This window comes from Colossoma macropomum, unplaced genomic scaffold (assembly GCF_904425465.1).
Source record: "Colossoma macropomum unplaced genomic scaffold, Colossoma_macropomum, whole genome shotgun sequence".
Taxonomy (NCBI): domain Eukaryota; kingdom Metazoa; phylum Chordata; class Actinopteri; order Characiformes; family Serrasalmidae; genus Colossoma; species Colossoma macropomum.
Window position 1 is genome coordinate 6,430,195 of NW_023494792.1, and position 22,037 is coordinate 6,452,231.

General features: G+C 38.3%; 1 protein-coding gene across 1 annotated transcript in view; it reads right to left on the bottom strand.

Annotated features, from left to right (window-relative positions):
* Window positions 1-1,110: 1,110 nt before the first annotated feature.
* Window positions 1,111-22,037, bottom strand: part of LOC118811494 (dedicator of cytokinesis protein 2) — a 123,478-nt gene continuing 102,551 nt past the window's right edge. The window contains 18 exon segments of the mRNA XM_036575715.1: window positions 1,111-2,179; window positions 2,334-2,482; window positions 4,085-4,187; window positions 4,405-4,506; window positions 5,196-5,292; window positions 8,233-8,351; window positions 8,444-8,581; window positions 8,728-8,811; window positions 8,919-9,095; window positions 9,828-9,914; window positions 10,364-10,448; window positions 10,554-10,635; window positions 11,311-11,452; window positions 11,555-11,659; window positions 12,704-12,793; window positions 14,705-14,815; window positions 15,861-15,951; window positions 20,732-20,772. Of these exon segments, the coding sequence (XP_036431608.1) occupies window positions 2,108-2,179; window positions 2,334-2,482; window positions 4,085-4,187; window positions 4,405-4,506; window positions 5,196-5,292; window positions 8,233-8,351; window positions 8,444-8,581; window positions 8,728-8,811; window positions 8,919-9,095; window positions 9,828-9,914; window positions 10,364-10,448; window positions 10,554-10,635; window positions 11,311-11,452; window positions 11,555-11,659; window positions 12,704-12,793; window positions 14,705-14,815; window positions 15,861-15,951; window positions 20,732-20,772 (1,875 nt within the window). The 3' untranslated portion in view covers window positions 1,111-2,107.

Sequence of the window (22,037 nt, forward strand, 5' to 3'; positions counted from 1 at the left end):
ACGTGACCACTTCACCACCTTAACACTAAGAGAAAGCTATAAGAATGATGTGCTGTAGAAATTAGCACTGACTGATGCTTTCATGAAACATAATGAGTATATTAAATGCTCTTGTGACTAATGGCGTTGCACACATGGGGTATGACTTTGGGTTGGTTTCCATCCTAAAGCTGATGTCCTGTAATTTTTGTAGTTGAATTTAGAAAATACACTTTGTATTTGTAATAATTTAATTTAGGAAATGCACATTAATTTGCTCTCACATTAATTTGCCATTAATTTAGGCCTTCATCCCAGACTCATTTGTTATAGTACAACACTGCTTGGAAATACTGTGTCATCCATATAATAAAATTAACTAAAACTATAATCCACTCATTTACTTGTGTGTGTTTTATACATAGGTTGACAGACAAAAAAGCGTGATCTAATTGTGTGTATTATGAAAGCAAAATTTGAAAGTGTTAAAAGTCTCTGAACACAAATAAATAAATAAAAAACAATCAGACTGCATACACAATGTCAAGTCTTGTGGCAAAGGAAGGTCAGGAAATTGTATTTATGCCTGCCACCGTTGCTTTCTTTTTAATAGACACTGCACTTTTAATAGACATAACTGCAGGTTTGTAATGCAAAGCTTTATACTGTAAAGCTGCAATTGCTCATAACCTAGAAATTAAAACCTTTCAACAATTTGTCAATGAATAACAAAATATAATCTATCACTGAAGAAATCAACATGTGAAACTCCTAAATTGGCCACCATTCAAATCTACATCATGATTAAATGATCAGGTACAAGAGCTGAAAATGAGATCCATCATTAAAATCCATTTGCTGATGTAGCATTTAGTCACTTCCCCAAAGAAAAATGTCTCCATTTTTGTCAACTTATTTTTCCACATCATTTGAACACAGTAACCCTTTACATTAGGTGAAATTTTAAAAAAGATCACCTCAAAATCATTTAGAAATAATCATGTCTTTATATGAACTTTCATTAAAAGATAAACAGGTTTTTGCCTTCTTGTGTAAAGTTACTATCTTGGAGACATTTCTTTAAACAGTGGTGATTTGCAATGATGACAAAAGACACTGACAACATTAAAGTGAGTTGATTTTTTTCCTTTTTTTTATACAACATCCAATAAAATACTACTAGCTACAGAAGGAAACAAAGAGGAAAGCTGGCTAACATTAGCATGCTGTCTAGCTTTTTCCAACCAATCAACGGATATAATATTACCACCATTCTCAGTATTAAAGACTGCATTTTAATGGAAACACTGTAATCATACTGACTGAAATGTATTACCTGGTTAATCGAGCACAGGAAGCTATCTGGCTAATGAGCTGAGGACAGAGAAGCACAACTTCCTCAAACATAATTGTTCAACTGTTTGAGTGTTGTGTTGTGTAACAGGTCTCACTCCCATGAAAAAATATCTACAACCTTTGCAGGAATTTATAATTAATACAAACCTTCAGGCAAAAAGGAATTTATAGCTTTGTAGTTCTGCACTGGATGTAAGGAGTTTCCTACTTTGCATCAGAGGCTGAGACCTCTCCTCTTGTGTCACTGCCTGTAACTATAGTACAGATTGCAAAAGATTACACAGAGTACCCTGAAGGAGCTCATTAGCTGGTTACCTCACATTAGTTCCTGCATTATGCATTAAACATTACTTTATGTAGTACTATGCAAAAGTTGACAAATTTACCAAAAAGCTATTTGCATACATAATAAAGATCAGATTTACATGTAAATTCTAATACTGACAGAAACAGCACTGATGCATTGAGGATTATTTCTTCATTTATCAACATGAGAAAATATTAAGGTTCAGGTAGAATGTGAGCTCATTTCATTTAATCATTTCTTCATCAACATTATTAGAGCTCTCAAAACACTAAAGCTCCAGCATTTTCTGTACAGAGTTTCAGGCTAATATTATTGTGATTAAAGGTCCAAATAGGTTGTCTTTGCCTTCCACAGTCCGCTAATATTACTGATAATACAAGTTATACTTGATAATACAAAAACAATTAAATCTCCATTTATCTTTTCTAGACGTAGAAATTATATTCCAGAAAAAAATTTAAAGAATTAAAAACGTGTCGATGTTTTCTCGCTGGCAGAGTCAGGTACTGCTTTTCCCTCCTCAGGCTTCGAGCTCAGCTGTAAAATACACACATACAGACACAATTTGAGACAATGATGAATAAATGAACAGATTCTGTTTCTGGTATTAAGGGTTTCTGGAGTTAACAGGAGTTAAAGAGACAGTACAGGACTTCAAATCAATCTACAGTGTTCGGCTTGTTTAACTCACCCGGGTTTTAAAGAGCAGATTAATGACGCCTTTTGAGCGTCGATCGCTGGTGCGGTCAGACGGCAGACACACAGACATGCTCTTACTGTCCCGTCTAATTCTGGGTGATTCCACCTCCTCACTGCCATTGGCTACGCTCAGAGACAGACCTATAATAGATATCAAAGGGAGGAGAGTGTGAATGAGTTAGTACAGATTTTATAGAACTGCTATACAGATCTGAATGATCTCATATGTACAGTCAATTATTGGCATCACTCAAGAAACAATAAACAATACGTGTAATGATTCAAACATTCTTCTTCTGCCGGGAAGAGGATGCATGAGCATAGTGTCTCAAAATACAGTGAGGAGGATGGTAAGAGAGGCAAAGAGGAACCCAGAGATTACAGTTTCAGAACTGCACAGTAAAGTTGAAATGCCTGAAATGCCTGTTCTTTTTTCTGGGCAAGCCACAAAATGCAGTGCCTGAGCATTGCACAATGTCTATAAATAGAACTGTATGATGTGTTCAGATGAGGTGAAAATTGAACTTTTGGTTTAGCACAACATTGTCATGTCTGGCGAAAAAAGGACTGCATAACCACCATTAAAAATGGTGGTGGATTATTGATGCTTCGTGGCTGTTTTCCTGCTAGTGGTCCAGGGGCTCTTGTGAAGATCAATAGCATAATGAATTCCACTAAATACCAGGAAATTTAACTTTAAAATCTGTCTGCCTCTGCCAGAGAGCTGCAACTTGGCCACAGGTGGATCTTTCAGCAAAATAATGACCCCAAGCGCACATCAAAATCCAAACAGAAATGGTTTTAGGAACACAACATCAGAGCTTTGTGATGGCCCTCTCAGTCTCCAGATTTAAACCCAATCGAAAATCTGTTGTGCGTTTTGAAGAGGACGGACCACGACCGAAAACCCAAGAATATCAAGGAACTGGAACTGTTCTGCAGGGAGGAGTGGTCCACTGCTTGTCTGCTATGAAAGTTAAGAAAGCACGCTGACTGTAATAAAGAGACAGCTTGTCAGACTTGGCTGTGTTGTAGCACCCCTTGCTGTAAATCTCAGAATGCAGCTTGCACTTACATGCGTTACATTATAAATTGCGTCATTACACATTTTTAAAGCAACAACGTGCAAAACCCTGTCAACGTAGCTCAAAGCAACTGTGATCACGTCCTTACAAAAAGTATGTTTATAGTCTTATACTTTTGCAACAGAGTGGCATACAAAAATCAGTAGATGACGTGTGAACCTAAAACGAACATGTTAGCATTTAAAGTTAGCAATTCTGTTGTTGCAGTATTCTCTATGATATGATATGATATGATAGAGCTCTCATACAGGCGCCTGTAGAGGCGAACCTGCTGAGCACCAAGTTACAAAAATCTAGAGGTGCGCAACCACATGCTGTAACATCGCATGGAGCCAGCACACAGGGTCAGAGATGCTGTGATTGCGTCATCTTCAGCACACACACCCTGAATCTGCCCATAAGACAGCATAACATCAAAATAAGTTTATTTTCAGGGACCCCTCAGAATTTCACACCTTGGCTTCAATTACCTTTCAGCTACATTAACCACATAGCTTCAGTGCAAAATTAAAGAAACAAATTTCAGACCCCAAACATGTCTTGGGTGATCGACTTTGGGTGAGGTAAAAACTGTGAAAACTTTGAGGTCTATGCTTTAACCGGGTGATGTTTTAATTGGTTTAATAGGCTGATATTTGGGCTTTGAAGATGTGTGTACCTGTTATAGTAGGCAGTGATCTGGAGTTACTGTTGGCCAGGCTGCTCTCTTCACTGGGCTCTGATAGATTTGTGTCACTGCGGAACTCCTGCTTTTTTGACAGCTAGGGGACGACAGAGAATCAAATATACACACTCAGTCTCACAATAATTGAGTTTTCTATTAGCAGCATTGCTGCTGTTTCTATTGCTTTCACTTATTCATGCTGTTGTATTCCCATCCACTCGTGCCAAATGAGGATACTTTTTGTTTGAAACAGATTCCATTAGCTGTACTATAAGAGATGTCAAGATTGTTTGGTAACACTTTAATGCTCTTACTCGTTTGCCGTCCAGAGTGCTGGTCCTCTCTTTCTCTTCACTGATAAAGATCATGCTGCCCCTTCCCTGCTTCTGCTTCTTCCTCTTGGACCTCAGTCTCACCTAAGAGAATAAGACAATGGAATTGAGGCAATGTTCTGTTACAGGGAATGTAAGCAAGCACTGGCTGCATTAAAGTGTGTGCTGACATGTCAGGGCAACAGTCTTTGTGGTATACTGTTATGATTAGAATTAAATATTATGACTGAGGTCTATTTTAGATTAGGATTTTTATTGAACCCAATTAAGAAAAATCTAATTCTGATTCTACGCAAGACACTGTATGATATCCACTGTGTACAAACTTAACTGTGCTTATCATATTAATGATTAAACAGTCCTCATGCTCTTTCTTCTTATTTTTCTTTTGTCTAGTTTCAGACCAACTAGCCCCTCCAAGGCAAGACTGAATTCTATAAATGTTTTTTCTGTGATGCAGCATATGAAGTCCTGCTGAGTTTCAAATGGATGACAGAACAGATGTTCTGTTAGAAATGCAATGTCTGCATTATGTAGCACTGGCTCTACCTATGTAGAGGTGTTAGAGAAAAAGCTTGTGGTGCATGGTTTAGGAGTTTTAGGAGTTGTGAATTATTATTCATAAAGATTATGGTTGAGGTCTTTTTAGGTCAGGTTTAAAGTGGGAGTTTAGGTTTGACGTTTTAAGATTAAGACTTATTTATTTGCCAAATGCAGATACTGCTTCTTTTAACCTAAAATGTATTCTGTTCATAATGCTTCTAGATTCTCACCTCCACTTCTTGTCCGCTGTCATCAACCACACTGATGCTACCACTGGAGCGAGGCAGGGAAGTAGGGGTAAGTGGCACGGCCGAGTCCAGAGAGACACTAGAGAGAGAGTGGGATAGAAACAGAAATCTGCAAAAATAGCTCATTTTGAATTTATCATTCTGAGGTCACAGCCACGAACATACTGACATATAACCACCCTGTCATGTATTCGGCCAGCCAGCCTCAAAACTACGATTCCCAGAATCCTCCGCCTCATCACCTGACTCCAGGAAGATCATCAGCAGCCTATCACCGCTCTAGTTCTCCTGAATATTGATCATTTTCACCTGTATGTTTTCTCACATGACCTGTTTTAGATAGTATATTAGCCCGGGCTATAGTCAGGTTCAGTGCGAGGTATTGTTTTCCTAGTGAAACTACTGAGCGTTCTTTCTGGTTTTGATCTCCCCTGTTCTGACCTTGTGTTTTGACTTTGTTTCTCGGATTTTCGGATTTGCCCTTTTGGTACTGTTGCCTGGTTAGCTGGATATATGGTTTTTGACTTTCGCCTGTGTTTTGGACTTTGATCTGCCTAGCCCTATTGTGTTTTGATCGCCTTCTGTGTATTTTTGCTGTGCCTGTGTACTGACAACGATATCTCGAAGTAAAGCTTCTTCACTGTTTTACATCCGTGAGCGTCTGCTCACTGGTCGCACGTTACACACCCATTCAGCCTTCAACAATTTATCACTGCAAAAAGCTACATCTTAGCAAATCAAAATGACCTTATCTTTAATTGATATCTCTAATATTTCTCATGTTTAGATCATTTAAGAATATTATAATATTATTTTACCTACTTTTACACATACATTACTTATTTTTTACTTATATACTGTAAAATAGCTTGTCAGTTCAACCTAAAAGATTACTTCATATAGTATCAAGCAACTGAACTAGTTTTATTCAACTCACAAAAAATAACATTGATTGAAAGAATCATGTTGAATAAAACTAGTTAATTTACTTGTTGCCACATGAAGTAATTTTTTTAGGTTGAACTGACAAGACATTTTTTACGCATGTTTAATACAAGCAAAATTATCTGCCAATATAGTGAGATAATTTCACTTGATAAAAGGACTTAAAATATGAAAAAATGTCTAGAAATAATTGGAAAATTCTTAAAATACTATTACAACAATCTCAAGTGAATTTCAATCTCAATCTCACAATCTTAAGTGATAAATATTATATATATTGATTAGATTGAATATGCTCCAAACTGCCAACATATTTTTTTGCTGTGATTATGCTGAAGTGACAAAGAGTGTTGTTACTGCAGATTGTCCGCAGGAGAGTTATTGGAGCACCAGATGTGGGCGAAAATGATCAAACCATTTTTTTTCTTCTTTTTTTGCTAGCTGTCAGAAAGCAAATGTGTCATTGCAGCTTTCCAAAGAATCCACACATGCAAAAGGAGTGTCTGACATGTACTTCTTTGAGTTAATGTTACATCTGCAGCTTTTTCATTTTTCAGCCAAGAGGACATTTCCATAGTTTTGGTACAGAAATGTACATAAACCTTACAAGCAGAACTGTAAGCAGGAAAAATAACATACAAAAAAAAAATACAGAACATGGGCCCCTTAAAAGATGTAACGAAACACAAACGCAAAAGCAAAAGAAAAACAAAAAACAAAAACATTTGTCTGGGATGTGGACTGTGACAGATGAGCTGTTTATGGCCATCCACTTTCAATATCTTTATTAATCAATTGGCAACCACCTCTAAACAATTTGCAACTCCTGGCTTCAGTCTGAATGACTCAGAGATTAAACTCCAGCTGTACACAGCCCTGCTGAGCCTGGATTTGCAACAGCAGCAAGCCAGGCTTTGGCAGTAAACCTGAACTAAACTAAATCATTGTGAGCTCAGGATCTTAGTGAATAAAGCACAAACACATGTCAGAAACAAGTGAGTTTGAACACATCCCTGCTTCCCTGACTATGATTAATTTAGGCTTAAAAATCAATCAAATTTTGATCTACCAGTAAATGAACTGACAGAAAAACCATGTAGAGTGTTCTGTACATGGTCTTTCTATCAACCGTGCATTCATTCAGCCATGCTTGTCATGTTAATGATTCATCATTCCTGGTGCTCTTTCTTCTTTTTAATCATTTTTCTTCTGGTTGTCTACTTTCAAACTCACCCCTTCAAAGAAAGACTAAATTCCATAAGCAGTTTTCTTTTACATATCTCCACTGCCAATCAGAAATATTCACTGGGGTTTCAGCTGGATGACTGGCGGGCATAAAAGCACATTCACGCTTAAATGGCACCTTTAGACGACTAGTGTAACTTATGCATTATCTAATAGAAATATTGTATCATCTCTACTAACTGGATGCTATGATAGAAACAAACAGCACTGAATACTAAAAGTACAACAAATGCTGCCTCATCATCTCATACCTTAGGACCCAGTCATGTGATTTGCAAGTTTATTTCCTGCAATGTAAGCATACCTTGCTGCTACTAGTCTATAAATCACTGAACATTTTAGGCCCAGAAATCATCTCTGATATGTTTAAAGAAAATAAAGTAGGTCTCTTAGACCCGTGAATACGGGTCAGCTAGTAGCATCCAGAGTCCAAACCAAACATTTAGCTGCTATGCTCCATACAACTGGATCCAACTGGATGTGGCCCAAACTAGATGTGCCCCAAATGTAGCCATTTTTAAATCCAAGTTACAAACATTTCTCTCTTCGTCTCATTGCACTTTATTTTAAGCATTGCAATTTGAATCTTATGCATTGCAATTTGAATCTCATGTTTGTAAAGCACTTCAAGTTGCCTTTGTGTATGAAATGTTCTATATAATTAAACTTGCCTTGCCTCTTTCACAGTCAATATCATGGTGGTTGACTTTGAGAGAAAAGCATTTAACAGTCAGCATCACAGTTACACCCAGAGAACTTACTGATTCATGTTAGAATCAGTATAACCAGGTGTGGCTTAGTTAGCAAAGCATTTTTGGGGTGTGGTTACCTGTCTGGATGTGGTTTAGTGGGGGTTCCACATTCTGATCCAGCCAAAGAGCAGATAGACTGACGGACCGAGCGGAGCATAGAGCGTGGACGTGTGGACCTTCTATCATCCATGTCCGGCTATGGGTGTAGGGTGAGAAAAAATAAATGAATATAAGCAAATAGAAATTCTCTTCTTTTATATCTTCAGTCAGTCAGTCTTCCCCTCTCACCAGTTCTCTGACTCCGTACTCCTTCTCCACTTTCTTTTTCAGCTGTTTGAAGCACTCCTCCATGCGCTCGTGAAAAGGTCTGAGGTCATCCGTCACCCTCTTCCCATGCAGAACGATCCCTCGGCCCAGCAACGGAATCTACAGGGGTCCAAGCACCACAGGCATTCAGAACGTCACAGCAATTCAGAGACATCACAGCAGTTCAGAGACATCACAACAATTCAGAAATGCTGTAGAATGCTGTGTGTGTATGTGAGCATGTGTGTGAACAAGTCTGTGCGAACCTGCCACGCGATGAGATCTTTGAGACGAGACAGCTTTTCTTTGTCCTCTGGATGCTCCTGCGTGTACTCGTCTATGAAAAATGCCTATGGCGAAAGTGAAAGAGAGGGAAAAAGTGAAAAAAGAAAGAAAGAAAGAAACAAACCAACAAAACCAGGAACAAACACATGAGCACATACGCACAAATACATACCTTCTCATACTTGGCAAAACCACCCATGACAGCAGGATCCACAATACCATTGAGCAGCATAGAGAGGGGGTTTATGGGCAGAGTCTCGTCACACTGGTATTGATTAATCATGGTGAGGATTTTCTCATTGGTGTTGCCCATTGTCTCGATAGCATTTTCCAGAGGACTGACCGTTGTCTGACAGAAAAGCGAAATAGTGCATTAATGCAAACATGTCTCAAATTAGACAGAAGCACATTCAGTGGCCGACTGTTACAGCTACGCTGTGTTAAAGAGCGCCGTGTGAGATCTTTCTTACCCACTGCTATAAGGCTCTACAACGAGTCTCCTTACCGCAGAGATGGTACTGATCTCCTGCTGTCTGACCTGTGCTGAACCTCATCACTGTATCTCCTCTCCGAATAATACACACTGTGCAATATATCATGACTACTACTGTAATGACACTTTCACTATGCACTTTACGCTGTAATATTGATGCAACTCCGAGTTAGTTATGTCTATATATGCTTTTAATTTACCTCATACCACTCAGTGCCTTCTTTCATGCAAATACAACAAATCTGTCTCATATGCCATGTAAATATGCAAATAGATATATTTTACTTTATTTCTCTTGTACTTTAACTTATGTCTAAATTTATTTCTATTTTTCTGCATAGTATATGTAAGTTTATGTGCAATTATATGTCTTGCTACTGAAACACAATTTCCCTTCGGGATCAATAAAGTTCTATCTATCTATCTATCTTAGACATGATGAAATTAAATAATGAATAGATCCTTTAACGATGCTGTGTTTTAGAAACTGTGTATTAAAAACAGCACATGCATATAAACACTGCAAATTATTAAGAAAATAAGAAATATTTACAGTGCTGTTAAATTTACAGCTGGACTAATACTCACATGAGTCATGCTTGTAGCCTCAAACCAGCGCAGAATTCCTGGCAACTTATATGCGGTGTAGAAAGTGGTGCGCTCAATCCACATTGACTATAAAGAAAGAGACACAGACTTTGGGTTTAGGGGTGTGTGTGTGATTCCTGTCCTATTTTCCTACATCATTTGACCACAACAGCAGCCTGCTACACTGAGAGAAAATTTCATGATAAATGCACCATTTATCATTTTTTTACCATACATCATTTTAAAAATGCATGGGAAGAATTAGTAACACGACAACTGCATTTTTTTATTTGCACATTTTTTCAAAATAATTTATTTTTTTGTAAATTACTATGTTTACTGAATACTGTGAAACTCATCTGGAAATGTGATTGGTGGAGATGAAAAAGTATTGCATGTTAAAGACTTGTGTAATATCAATACTGCAATCAATATGGCCAGTGGACACTGGACATGTGGACAAATAACAAATGATTATGCAGCCCTAGTCTAGGCATGTGCGTTTGTATGTGTGTCAGCAAAAGACTGTGACTCACAGCAAACTCGTTGTCTGGATCGACTTTTCCCTTCCTCACAGGCCTGGAGTACTGGAACCTCTGAACATAGTTTGACTTATAGAAGCTGAAAAATGAAAGAGGTGTAAGGGAATGAAAGCAATATGTAACAGTGGCCAAAACATGATGTGAAATAATCTGCAGAATGGGTTCTGACTGGTGGAATACCCACTTGATGATCTGATCAGGGACTGGCTTGTTCTTTAGACGGGGTGGAATCTCTAGTACAGGTTGGACAGTGAAGCACTGGATGTCTGAAAGCATTGTGCTAAGAATGACAAACTGATCCACATAAATTCACGAATAGGACAGTTTTGTTTAAGTCTGCACAGAGTTAAAAAGCATGCAGGTTTGATTACACCTCATTTCAAACAGTGTTACATGAACAAATACATTTCATTGGACTTGGAATGTGTTATTTGCATACACTTGACACTCGACCCCATTACAGCTTTTAAGTAAATCATTTATATATAAGCAAAAAATCAAGAAACCCAAATCTGGCTCTGTTTACACTTGGCATTAACATCCAATTTCTGTGATCCAATTGTGCTGATCAGACTACCATCTTATCAAAACACACCATTTTTACACATGCACTTTTCAAAAAAAATTATAGCTGGTCCTGATGAGAGACCTGTGTACTGTCCTCCTTTATAAGTCTACGTTTAAATACGAAAAAGAAAAACATAACTTGCTTAATGTGAGAGACACAACGATACTGAAAATTGCAGGTGGAGCATACATTAGACTGTAAATGGCCGCATTGCATTTACACACACACACAGACAGACATTTGACAACAATGTGTATTCAACTACCTTGGAATTAGGGCAGCTAGACTAACTAAGCTAGAGCACATTCTGATCATACTCATCAGCGTTTTTACACATGTACTTAATAATTGTAATGTTGTAGTTAAAGGATACACTGCAGGGGGCAATTCTTGATGTCATCTCCAGGCATGGTGGTGGTGTTGAGTCTGACAGCGCTGGGGAATTGGCTCATCAGTTGTCCCTGAAAGTCCTCCCTGCGCTCGTACTCTTTACCACGATGAATAAAGACCTTATTCTGCAGTTAAACACACCAGTAAACATGTCACAACCTAAACCTCCCTAAAACCCACTGCTTTCACACTTCTGAGACTATACAACAAAGCACACACACACTGACCCGCAGGAACTGGGGGAAGCCACAGCCGTAGTATCCCACAGCAAAGTAATCTGGTTTAGGACGAAGAATCTTCATGATGTTCTCATAGAACTTTGCCTGTTGTTTCTAAACAGAGGATCAAACAGCATTTAGAGCACAATGGGAAAATATCAAAACATGCACAAAGAAAAAACTTTGAAAGAACAAGACGGACGACTGAGACAGAAGCGACAACAGAAGGATGACAGAACACAATAAATGAAGGAAAATGTCTGAAACAATTGTAGCTCTAGTTGTGTAACATCATTTTGTTCAGTGTTTAATCACAGATATGACATCTAAGCTGCATTTTGCAGAATTTAGAATTCATAACAGAGCTGACCCAATTAGTCCAGAGGAAATTAATTATCCAACATAAATAGCACACTGCACTGTTCTGAGGCCGACACGAATCCACAGCCTCAGAACAATCAGAATAATACAGAATCCTTTGATTAACTGGAGAACAATTTCATTAATTATTGAGCGTAGTCACAAATTTAGAAAATATATTCACATTCAAACAGCCTGAATGTTAAGCAGGCAGAAATATAACCTTGACTTAAAAGATAATCTGACTCTCAAGGGAGATTTTCGTGTGATTGGGGCAGATACTTTTCTTTCATTCTGTCCTTCTCAGAAGTGAGTGATTAAACTGGGCATTAAAGATTTAGTGAAAACGAAAAATGTGATGTGATGACTGTGCCTTTCAGGAATGTATGAAGGATTCATAAATCCTGAGTTCACCCTTAGAAGGCAGCATTAACAAAGGCATGCTGTACTTCAATATTAGTAAGTTTTGACTTGAGTGTGCGTTCTAAACCTTTGAGTGTTGCTGCATCTGTGTTTGTAAGTGGAAGACAAATGTTTCATTTACAATATTTTATTATTGATCTTGTCTTGAGGAAATGCCGTCTTTACAGTTGTGCAAGATTTTTGTATTTCTTGACATTAAAAAGTCTCTAATACAGTGAGCAAGCTGAAAGTAAATGTAATTTGCTATACAACTAGTTATGTGTTTAATTATGTTATTACATGACTACATTAGAATATTAGCTAAATGACAACAATAATTCTCGTCTTGGTTAAATTATCTGAACAGAATCAGAAAAACTGTGAATGTTTGTTTACCAGGTTCTCTCCGAGCAGCTCATAATCGAAGACTTCCATCTCATACTGGTCAGCAAGCTCTTTACACAGAGCAATGGCTTCTTCCCACATCTAAATCATACACACAAGCATGTCAGAACAAAATGTGTGAAGGTCCAAATGCATAAAATTCAAGATTAATTGTGTTCCAAGGTGAACTTTAGTTAAGATTAGGGGTTGGCAATATAATGATATTTTATCATTACCTTGATATACAATATGCATTTCTGCAAATACTGTGTATATTATCACTACTTGAAGAGCACCAAACAACTACATTTGATTAGATATCATCATCCTATTTAACTGGATTTAGTGCAGTGCAGATTGCGAAATGGTGAACTATATTATGTATTATAATTATAATGTACTCTTAGCTTTTTATAGCAGTTATCAAATAACACTACCTGTGCACTTTGCCTGTGTTTTAAGATATTGTGATATGTATTGCGTATTGTAAAAAATTCTCTTAAAGTATTGCAAAAAACAATTTTAACCATATTGCCTGCCCCTAGTCAGACAATGAATTCTTATTTCAGGCTAAGATTACACAGTCCGGGGACGCGGGAAGTTGAGGTGCTGAGGGTGCCGCAGCACCCCAATTTCAGAATGTTTTTTCTGTTAAAAATAATAATGTGAATAAAAAGTTCTGAACATTGTAAATAATTTGAGCACAGTACAGATTCATGTGTGCATGTTTTAGAGTGGATTTTGTGTTTCTATACTTTAAAAGTGAACATCATATTTTCAGTACAGTGAGACAAAAGTTTGCTGCCTTGAGGGTGTGTAAGAAAAACACACATAGGCTGAGCTTCAAAGAAAGAAAATCTGTGCAGAGATGGAGGCCAGTTCTTAACCCCAAGGCAGCCTAATATTGTATTTTAAACTTTAAAAAGTCATCTAACATAATAATGAAGATTTTATTAACCGTTATTCTCCTGCTGTGTGCATTTCAGTGTTAAATCTCACTGTGTGGCTATGGGTGTGACACAATCGGTTACTACGCCATTAATCAGCCAACTTGTCACTGCTCAGCTCATTTGCATAAAGTTCATCCACAACTATAGAGCAGAGAGATGACGTGCGTCAGTTATTTGTATATATTGTCGTCGCTCGCCACCGATCCAGCACTGTATGATGTGCTCAGTTTGATGTAAATTTAAAATAAAAAAGAAAAAAAAGAAAAAAGGCAAATCATAATACAAGATGTCATTGGCCATGACACACATACCCTGTTTAAAATTTCAGCACCCTCAACTTAAAGCACCTTCCCGTATCCCTGACACACTCTATATCACAGAAGAAACGAGACCACAGATGCACAAATGCTACAGCCTACATTCATCAGTGTTTAAAGAAGACACTGTTCTGAACCCTAGGCTTTTCTTAGTTTTTAATATTAAGCCTTATTTTTCTGTAACTACAATGAGTTATTCAGTAGGTACTTTGAAACTAACATGTAAGTCATGTAGTTATTATACAAAAAAAAAACTGAAGTGTGGGCCACATTTCAGAAGGGATTTTAATTTAAAGGAGCCCAAACGGCTTCTATTTTATGCAGGTTAACAGAGAATTTTGTGTTTTTCTGTTCTTTTTTCTAGTGCAGCACTGAAAAAAGTGCCTTAATGGTTGCTTTAAATTTACATGATTAGATGTGTACACTGGCTCAACATTAATAATATTTGTTACATCAACATAATTACTATGTGTATGTACTTTCTTTAACTTACTAAGTTGATGTAATATACTTTATTTGTGTGGAACTGATGTACACATTTGGATTATGTAAAGTCAACAACTTTTGTTTTCAGTGAGGGAAATGTATCAACACTGTCCATGGTAATCAACTGTTTGCTACAGATGCAGCAGATAGAGGCTGAAAAGTGCTAGAGTATTTCTTCAAGGGGTTGGAAGTCATCAGCACATGTCACTACTGAGCTACATGTAAATTTTAGTAGTCTAAAAGATTTGAGTCCAGCACACCTTGCCCTGGTCAAAGTAGCTGATGATGGTGCTGTAGAGTGACTCTTTGAGCTGCCGCTGGGACTGGCGGCTCTGGAAGTCCACCTGAGGAGTACACTGTTCATCTGACCACTGCCAGAGAGGGGTGTGAGGTGGGAGATGAACAGGGCAGGATAATGGAGATGGATGGAAGAGAAACAAAATTAGTGGAATGAAGATTGAGGACAAATTGAGTGCAAAAGAATGAAATGAAATGAAATTAAACAAAGTGGACAACAGCATAAAAAAGTTATAATAAAATGAGACGGGTCACTTTATACAAGGAGAGAAATGCTTTGTGAAATTCACTTTTGTACGCCTACAGCCTTTAACATCATAATCTATTCCAGAAAAGATAATAAGGATATAAAACTTGTCTGCTGGAATTACACCTGTTACTCAGATGTCTATTCTATTTAGGAAATGAATAGGGTGGTGAGAGGCAAGAGAGGATATTGGTGAAGAAAGTGTGGAACTGTGTTCACCAGTGCATTACAGGTCAGAACGTAATCTAATGCAAATTGAACTGTAATCTCCTGATAATATTGATCAAAAATGACCTAAGAAAAAGAAGAGAGAGAGAGAGAGAGAGAGAGAGAGAGAGAGAGCAAGGGAAAGAGACATAGAGAAAGTGGTAAAGTGAAAGAAAGAACAGGGAACAGAGAGAAAGCAAGAAGGGAGGGGGGAGAGAGAGAGAGAGAGACAGAAAGGGAGAGAGATAGAGAAAGTGGTAAAGTGAAAGAAAGAACAGGAAACAGAGAGAAAGCAAGAAGAGAGAGAGAGACGGGAGGGAGAGAGAAAGAGAGAGAGGGGGTTGAAAAAAAAGCTCCATAAATCTAAGTGTTTAGTCTGCAGGAGCTGAACTGAAGTTATAAATCCAGTCTGAGTGCTTTATCTATCCACAAAGTGCCACTGGACGTTGTCAGGGACGACTGTAAATCAGCCAATAACGATGCCGCTTTCATTCCAAAGAACTCCCACTGCACCAACCAAAATATCCCTCTCATTGCCATGGCGACCTTTTGTCTGGGGTCAAACTGAATTGTCTGAAATTGCGGTGTGTGTGTGTGAGCTGCTTACGCAAGGCTGTGATTAAGACTGCTCTGAGTGGCTTCAGTGCGTGTGTGACTGTGAGTACCTTAAGCAACTTGGAATGCAGCAGAAGTGTGTATGCAGCCTCTGTGAAGTTCTCCCCGTCCAAATGAAGATCCCTGAGCTTATAGAGGTACCTGTAACACACACATTAAAACATGACTCGTCTCACACCTGGGACCTATTAAGCTGTACTTTACAGCACCCTCCATAAGAGGACAGTATTGGACCTGTAATTCAGAATTAAGCTTGTATTTCTTCAGCGTTTAAATCAATTCTCTGGAGCCGGTCTGTTCAGCTCCAGTCTCACACTCTGGCCATGCTCTGTTCTCCCTAATAAAAACCAAGATTAACAAAGGATTTGCTATGGTCAACATGTAGGGTAGAGGATAAAGGAGGAACAGAATATGTCAAATAAAGAAATACATGATTTGAGCAGCTGCTCTTTCTTTCAAAATCAAAATGATTCTGATGGACACGAGCAGATCAACAAACAGGCTTACCTGGCCTGCAAGTGTCAAGGGGGCCCCCTGCAGGCACTCAAGCACAATTGTGACATAACTCGAGGAAAAAAAAAAAGGCAAGCTATGATATGTAGACTAAATATGTTGCCTGATGTGACTGATTGGTGCCTGATGATTTGTTGCTTTTGCAGTGTTTCTCAAAGACTCCTTCCTCACCAGTACTATCATTACACATGGCAGCTACCAAACACAGCAAAACCATGGCATTGCTGACCACATATAATAAACAACATATATATAATAAACAAAACAACATTTAACAGACTGTCTAACAAGCCAGTACTCTATATGTGGACACTCTGTAGAATAGTTAGCAACTAATCACATGTTCACTTACAAAAAAGTTCATGAAGAAAGGTGCATTGCTAAGCGCTGCCAGTATTTTTAGCATGTTCACTCATGTAGCCACTCTCTGTATTAGCTTATAACAACAACGCGACATTGTAGTGATGCATGCGGAAAAAGGTAGACGAAGCTTTGTATTTGGAAAAATATAAACCCCATAGGCAACTGAACTTGAACTGAGAACGGAGGCGACCCAGATTAACAAAGTCCATCTGGGACTGGGGGCGAGGCGGGGTCTCCTTTCCAATATATAGAGCAGAAGGAGGAGGCACCACCATAATGTCATTGGAGAGATCTTCTAAAAAATATTTGTCAAAAATTGTTTCTACCATCCTATGATCGCCCAAAACTGTCTTCCAGACCTACTAGCTTGTCTGATGGCTACTTTGTGAATGGTGTCATACAGACATACTAGTTAGCTGGTTAGGTCATACAGACCTACTGGTTGGCTGATCATATACTCATACTGGTTAGCTACTTAGGTCATAGGTAAGGCAGCCTTTCTAGTTGTCTGGTTAGGTCATACAGACACACTGTCTGGCTGCTTATGTCATGCAGACACACTGGTTGCCTGGTTAGATAATACAGACATACTGGTCAACTGGTTAGGATAAAAAGACATGGTTGGCTTGTTAGGTTGTGCAGACCTAATAGTTGTCTGTTTAGGCTATACAGACCTACTCGTTGACTGGTAAGGTCATACAGACATAGTGGTTAACTGGGTAGGTCATAGAGACCCAGAGGTTAGCTAGATAGGTCACAGAGAAATATTGGTTGGAAATATTGGTTTTAGGTAATATAGACATAGTGGTTGGCTGATAAGGTCATTTAGACCGTCTGTGTATAAAAGTTAATTTAAATGATAGAGTGTTCTAATTGCTGTAGTTGATAACGTTAGGACACTCCATCTGATTTCTATGGTGTGCTTAGATTTGCTATACTTTTATATATTGTCTGACAGGTGCCTATTATGATTATGTTGGGGTACATATGATGGGCCTCTAAGAAAGTGTAGACCAGAGGTCCATGACCAAGTTAATCCACCCCTGCTGATGTATTTAATATTTAATCTGCAGTAGACGAATGGCAAATGGCTACTGCAGGTCAAACAGCAGGTTTTAAAAGTAAAACAGATCAATACCAAGGTGAATAATGAATAATCAATAGCCATTCTCAAATGTGTTTGGCCTAAAAAAACTATGCCCTTCTAAAACAGAATGACCAAAGCTTCAAGGGCTGGAGCAATGCCATGTTTTTTCTAGGCATGAAAAAGTCATTCAGAGCAGAAATTTAACACCACAGTCTCAAACCTATAGAAAACGCTCCACTAGTCTGAATGAAAGGATGGGAGCGTTCCCATGAGACAAATCAGGTGTGTCAGAATGAAATTTGATTTTTTACAGTGTAGTAGCTTACAATGCTGGGTGAGAACTTGTCTAAATCTTTACATGAGGGGCAGAACTGGAACATGAATAAAATATCCTGCAGATATCTGCTTAAGATATTCAGCCTTGACCCAGTGTGTGTAAAACATGTGCAGTAATTCTGTCATTCCTCAGCCAGGTTCCCTCTCTCCAGCCACACACTCAGACACATCCAAGTTTAATGTGCCTCTAAGGCTGCTGTATGTCAAACAGCAAGGGAGAAATCACTCCTTCTCTTTTTTCCTTTTCTTTCCTCTCCCTTTTTTCTTTTTCTTCCATCATTCTTTCTATTTGTTTTTTCTGTCTTTCTCTATTTCTTTATCTGTTCCATTATATCCTTTATCTTTTACTTTCATTATCTCTTTAAACTTTTTCTTCTTTCTTTTTATCTCATTTTCCTCCGTTCTATTTATTTACTTTTTTGCCCATTTTTATCTTTATTTCTTTCGTTATCGCTCTCCCTTTCTTTCTTTATCTGTTTCCTCATCTCTCTGTGTCTATTTTTTTTCTCCCCTTTATTATCTCTTTTTTTCTTTCTCTCCCCCTCTCCCTCTCTATCTAATAGCTACCTGGCACACTTTGATCCTGTAATATTCTTTGGCTAGTGGGAGGGTGGAGGTGTGTCTTGTGTTTTTTTTTCTTTTTTTTTGGTTGCAGCCGGCTCTTCCAGTGCTGGCAGAGATATGAAAGGAATTGGGGAAAACTCCAGAGAATTACAGAATTATAAACCAGGCCTAAGGTACATCTTCCAGCCTGGATTTAAAACATCTCTGCTTTTCTCCCTCTGTTTGAACAGGCATGCGGATCAGTGGCTGGAATAAGACTCACTGAAGCAGGTTATTGATCCAGCAGCATGATCTGACTCGTGGGGAGAATATGCATATGATAGAGAGACTCACTCTCTGCAGATCCTCCAGGGGCTTTAATGTCTTGACCAGCCAAAGTGTGTGTGTGTGTGCGATGAAGAAATGAAAGCCAAAACAAAAGCAGGTAGGGGCTTTCACTATCTGAGGTGCTGGGATGTTGTTAGCTTTCACAGTAAGCACAGAAATGCAATTTTCTTTTTTAACCCGTAGGGCCTTTACATACCAAAGGTGATTTATTTGTACAATTTATTCTGACATCAGTTAGTTAATCCAAAAAAAGCATATAATTGTATGCAAAAGTTTGAGCACCTCAGGTCAACAGTAGATGTGTTGCTGATTTTCTAAGTGAAAATAAGTTAACACACCTGCTACAGAGAACACACTTCTGCACACAACTGTACCCGATGATATCTTGCACATCAAGCATAATATTTTGGAATTGTATTCGCCCTCTGTTCGATTTTTGCAAACTTTCATCACGTGTAGTGCTAACATCTCCAAAAGCACCTCAAAATGAGTTAAAGACTGAGTTTCAGCTCCTGAATGAGGCAACGAAGCTCTCTGTGCTGCTTTCATTTACAGGTGGTGTTAATTTGATGTGGATTGTGGAAAGTGTGGATTCTACACTTTCAATCGATACATTTGTGTTTGTAAGTAGGAGATATTTCATTTTCTATTAGAATTTGATTTGAAGTTATTGCTGTGAATATAGTGTTTGAAAAAAAAAGTCTATCACATTTTTGCCAGATGCCTTGACAGCAAAACAAATGGATAAAAAAGTCAGAAGTGCAGGCTCAAACCTGTCGATAAAAAATTTAAATCAAATATAAATCTAGCTAATTGTATAACTTACTCTATATTTAAATATGTAATTATGCATTTACATTTAAAGAGTTCAGTAAAAATAAAAGTAATAACTTGACTTTTAGGCTGTAGGTCTAATAAAGGAGTCTTCTCTCACTTCCTCTCTCTAACATTTATCACACTTGCTTTGAGACTTTCACTATCATTCCTGTAGATTTCTGTCTCACTCAGTCACACTGTTCCTTATCTGTATTTTCAACGTTCTGCATTATTTTCATTGCTCCTATATGCCTCTTTCTCCTTCTCCATCCTCCTCCCCTCCATACACTCATCCCTTCTCTCTGCCGTCTGCTGCTTGATTCCCTTCATTACCTCTCTTCCCCCTCACTGTTTTTCTCTCATTAATTCCCCCTACGTACTCTTCTTCTTATTTCATCAATATCCATCATTCCCATCTCTCTCTCTCACTCATGTCCTATATGCCAAGCGATCTCATCTTTTTCATGTCTATGACTTCATGTCTAAATGACTCAGAACTATTCCTTTCCACCAAAGTCAAAGATCCACTCGACCATCTCTGCTCACTCCTCTCTTTCTCGCTCTCCTCTCTCTCTCTCTCTCTCTCTCTCATGCGCTATGAGTGAGTGTGTTGCTATGGGTGGAGGAGAGGAGGCTGATCCTCTGGATTTTAACATTAATTCAGCAAGGCCTAGATAATCCCTTGTCAGATTACAAACACACATACACACACACACACCAAGGCAACACACAACCTACATGTTTACTGCACACTCATACAAGCATGAAAACAGAAACACACACACATATTATATATATATATATATATATATATATATATATATATATATATATATATATATATGTGTGTGTGTGTATACATATGCATCTTATATATGTATATATATAAGATGTATACATATTTAATTAATTTACCTGATGTACATTGCCTCACGATTGATATCCTTGTAGAAATTCTGAAAAACAAAAAACACAAAACAAAGGTAAATATTTATAAGTAATTCACTTATGCATATATATGTGTGTGTGGTGGGTGCATGTCTGTACCCATCTGCAGAGCTTGCATCACATTTTGTCTCTCACATGTGTTCCTGTAGGCTTCTGCGTAATGGATAATAATCATGTCTGGCTTTACACAATCTCTGAATATCAAGCAGTATGAATGCATGAGACCCAGCGCTCTCACTAATGCAGGTAAGCCTCTAATAATACACACTTCCTGACTACATTCTTCACTCAGACTGACAATGCTTGCAGATGTTTGGAAAAGCACTGCAGCGTAGAAGCTGATGTGTGAAAACATAATGAAAAAAATTAGGAAACGTCTCAATGGGTCTAGATAAAAAGCTGTTAAATTTTTTTTCCTTAATAAAGTCTGTCTGTAGCCTCCCTAGCATTTTCAGCTTAAGAGTGGCTGTTGTGGAAAGCCTAAAAATGCATGCAACAATTTTCTCTACCACAGCGCATGGAGCCTGCCATCGCCATCGCTTAACTCTGCTGCCATTCACTCTTAAAAGTAAAGATGCCAAATGGGTTCTTTGGAGTGATGCTGTAGTTAAACTACTTCCAGTTCATGAAGAACATTTCAGTGCATGGTTCTTCGAAGAAATGTTTTTGTAAATGTGACATAAGCGTGAACCACTTAGGAACCTTTATTTTTAAGAGTGTACAGCTCCACCTCAATGTCATAGCAGACACTAAGCTCTATGCTCCTTCACATGGCTAAAGTCCACTGGACGTGACGTGCCACGCAGCATTCAAAAATTCTGAAAGATGCACACACCACCACCACCACCGACATTCAGCATTGACGGAGATCCAGCACTGCTCAATTTCTCTAAGTGCCACAGCACTAATCAACTCTCTATTACTACAATAAATGAAACCCATTACAAGACCTCAAAAATCAATAGACTTGAAATTCACACAGAGAAAAGGCAGTCAATCTAAGGCCCGTTTAATAAACAGTGAATGCGATGCATTTGCTGCCTCAGCTAACGTTAGTAGCCTAGTCATATCACAACTCACTTCATGTCCTGTCTGCCACCATAGAGCAGGTATTATTTGGGTGGTGGATCATTCTCAGCACTGCAGTGGCAGTGATATAATGGTGGTGTGTTAGTGAGTGTTGCGCTGGAACAAATGAATCAGACACAGCAGTGCTGCCGGAGTTTTTAAACACCTCAGTGTACCAGTTCTGTGGTGGTCCTGTGGGGGTCCT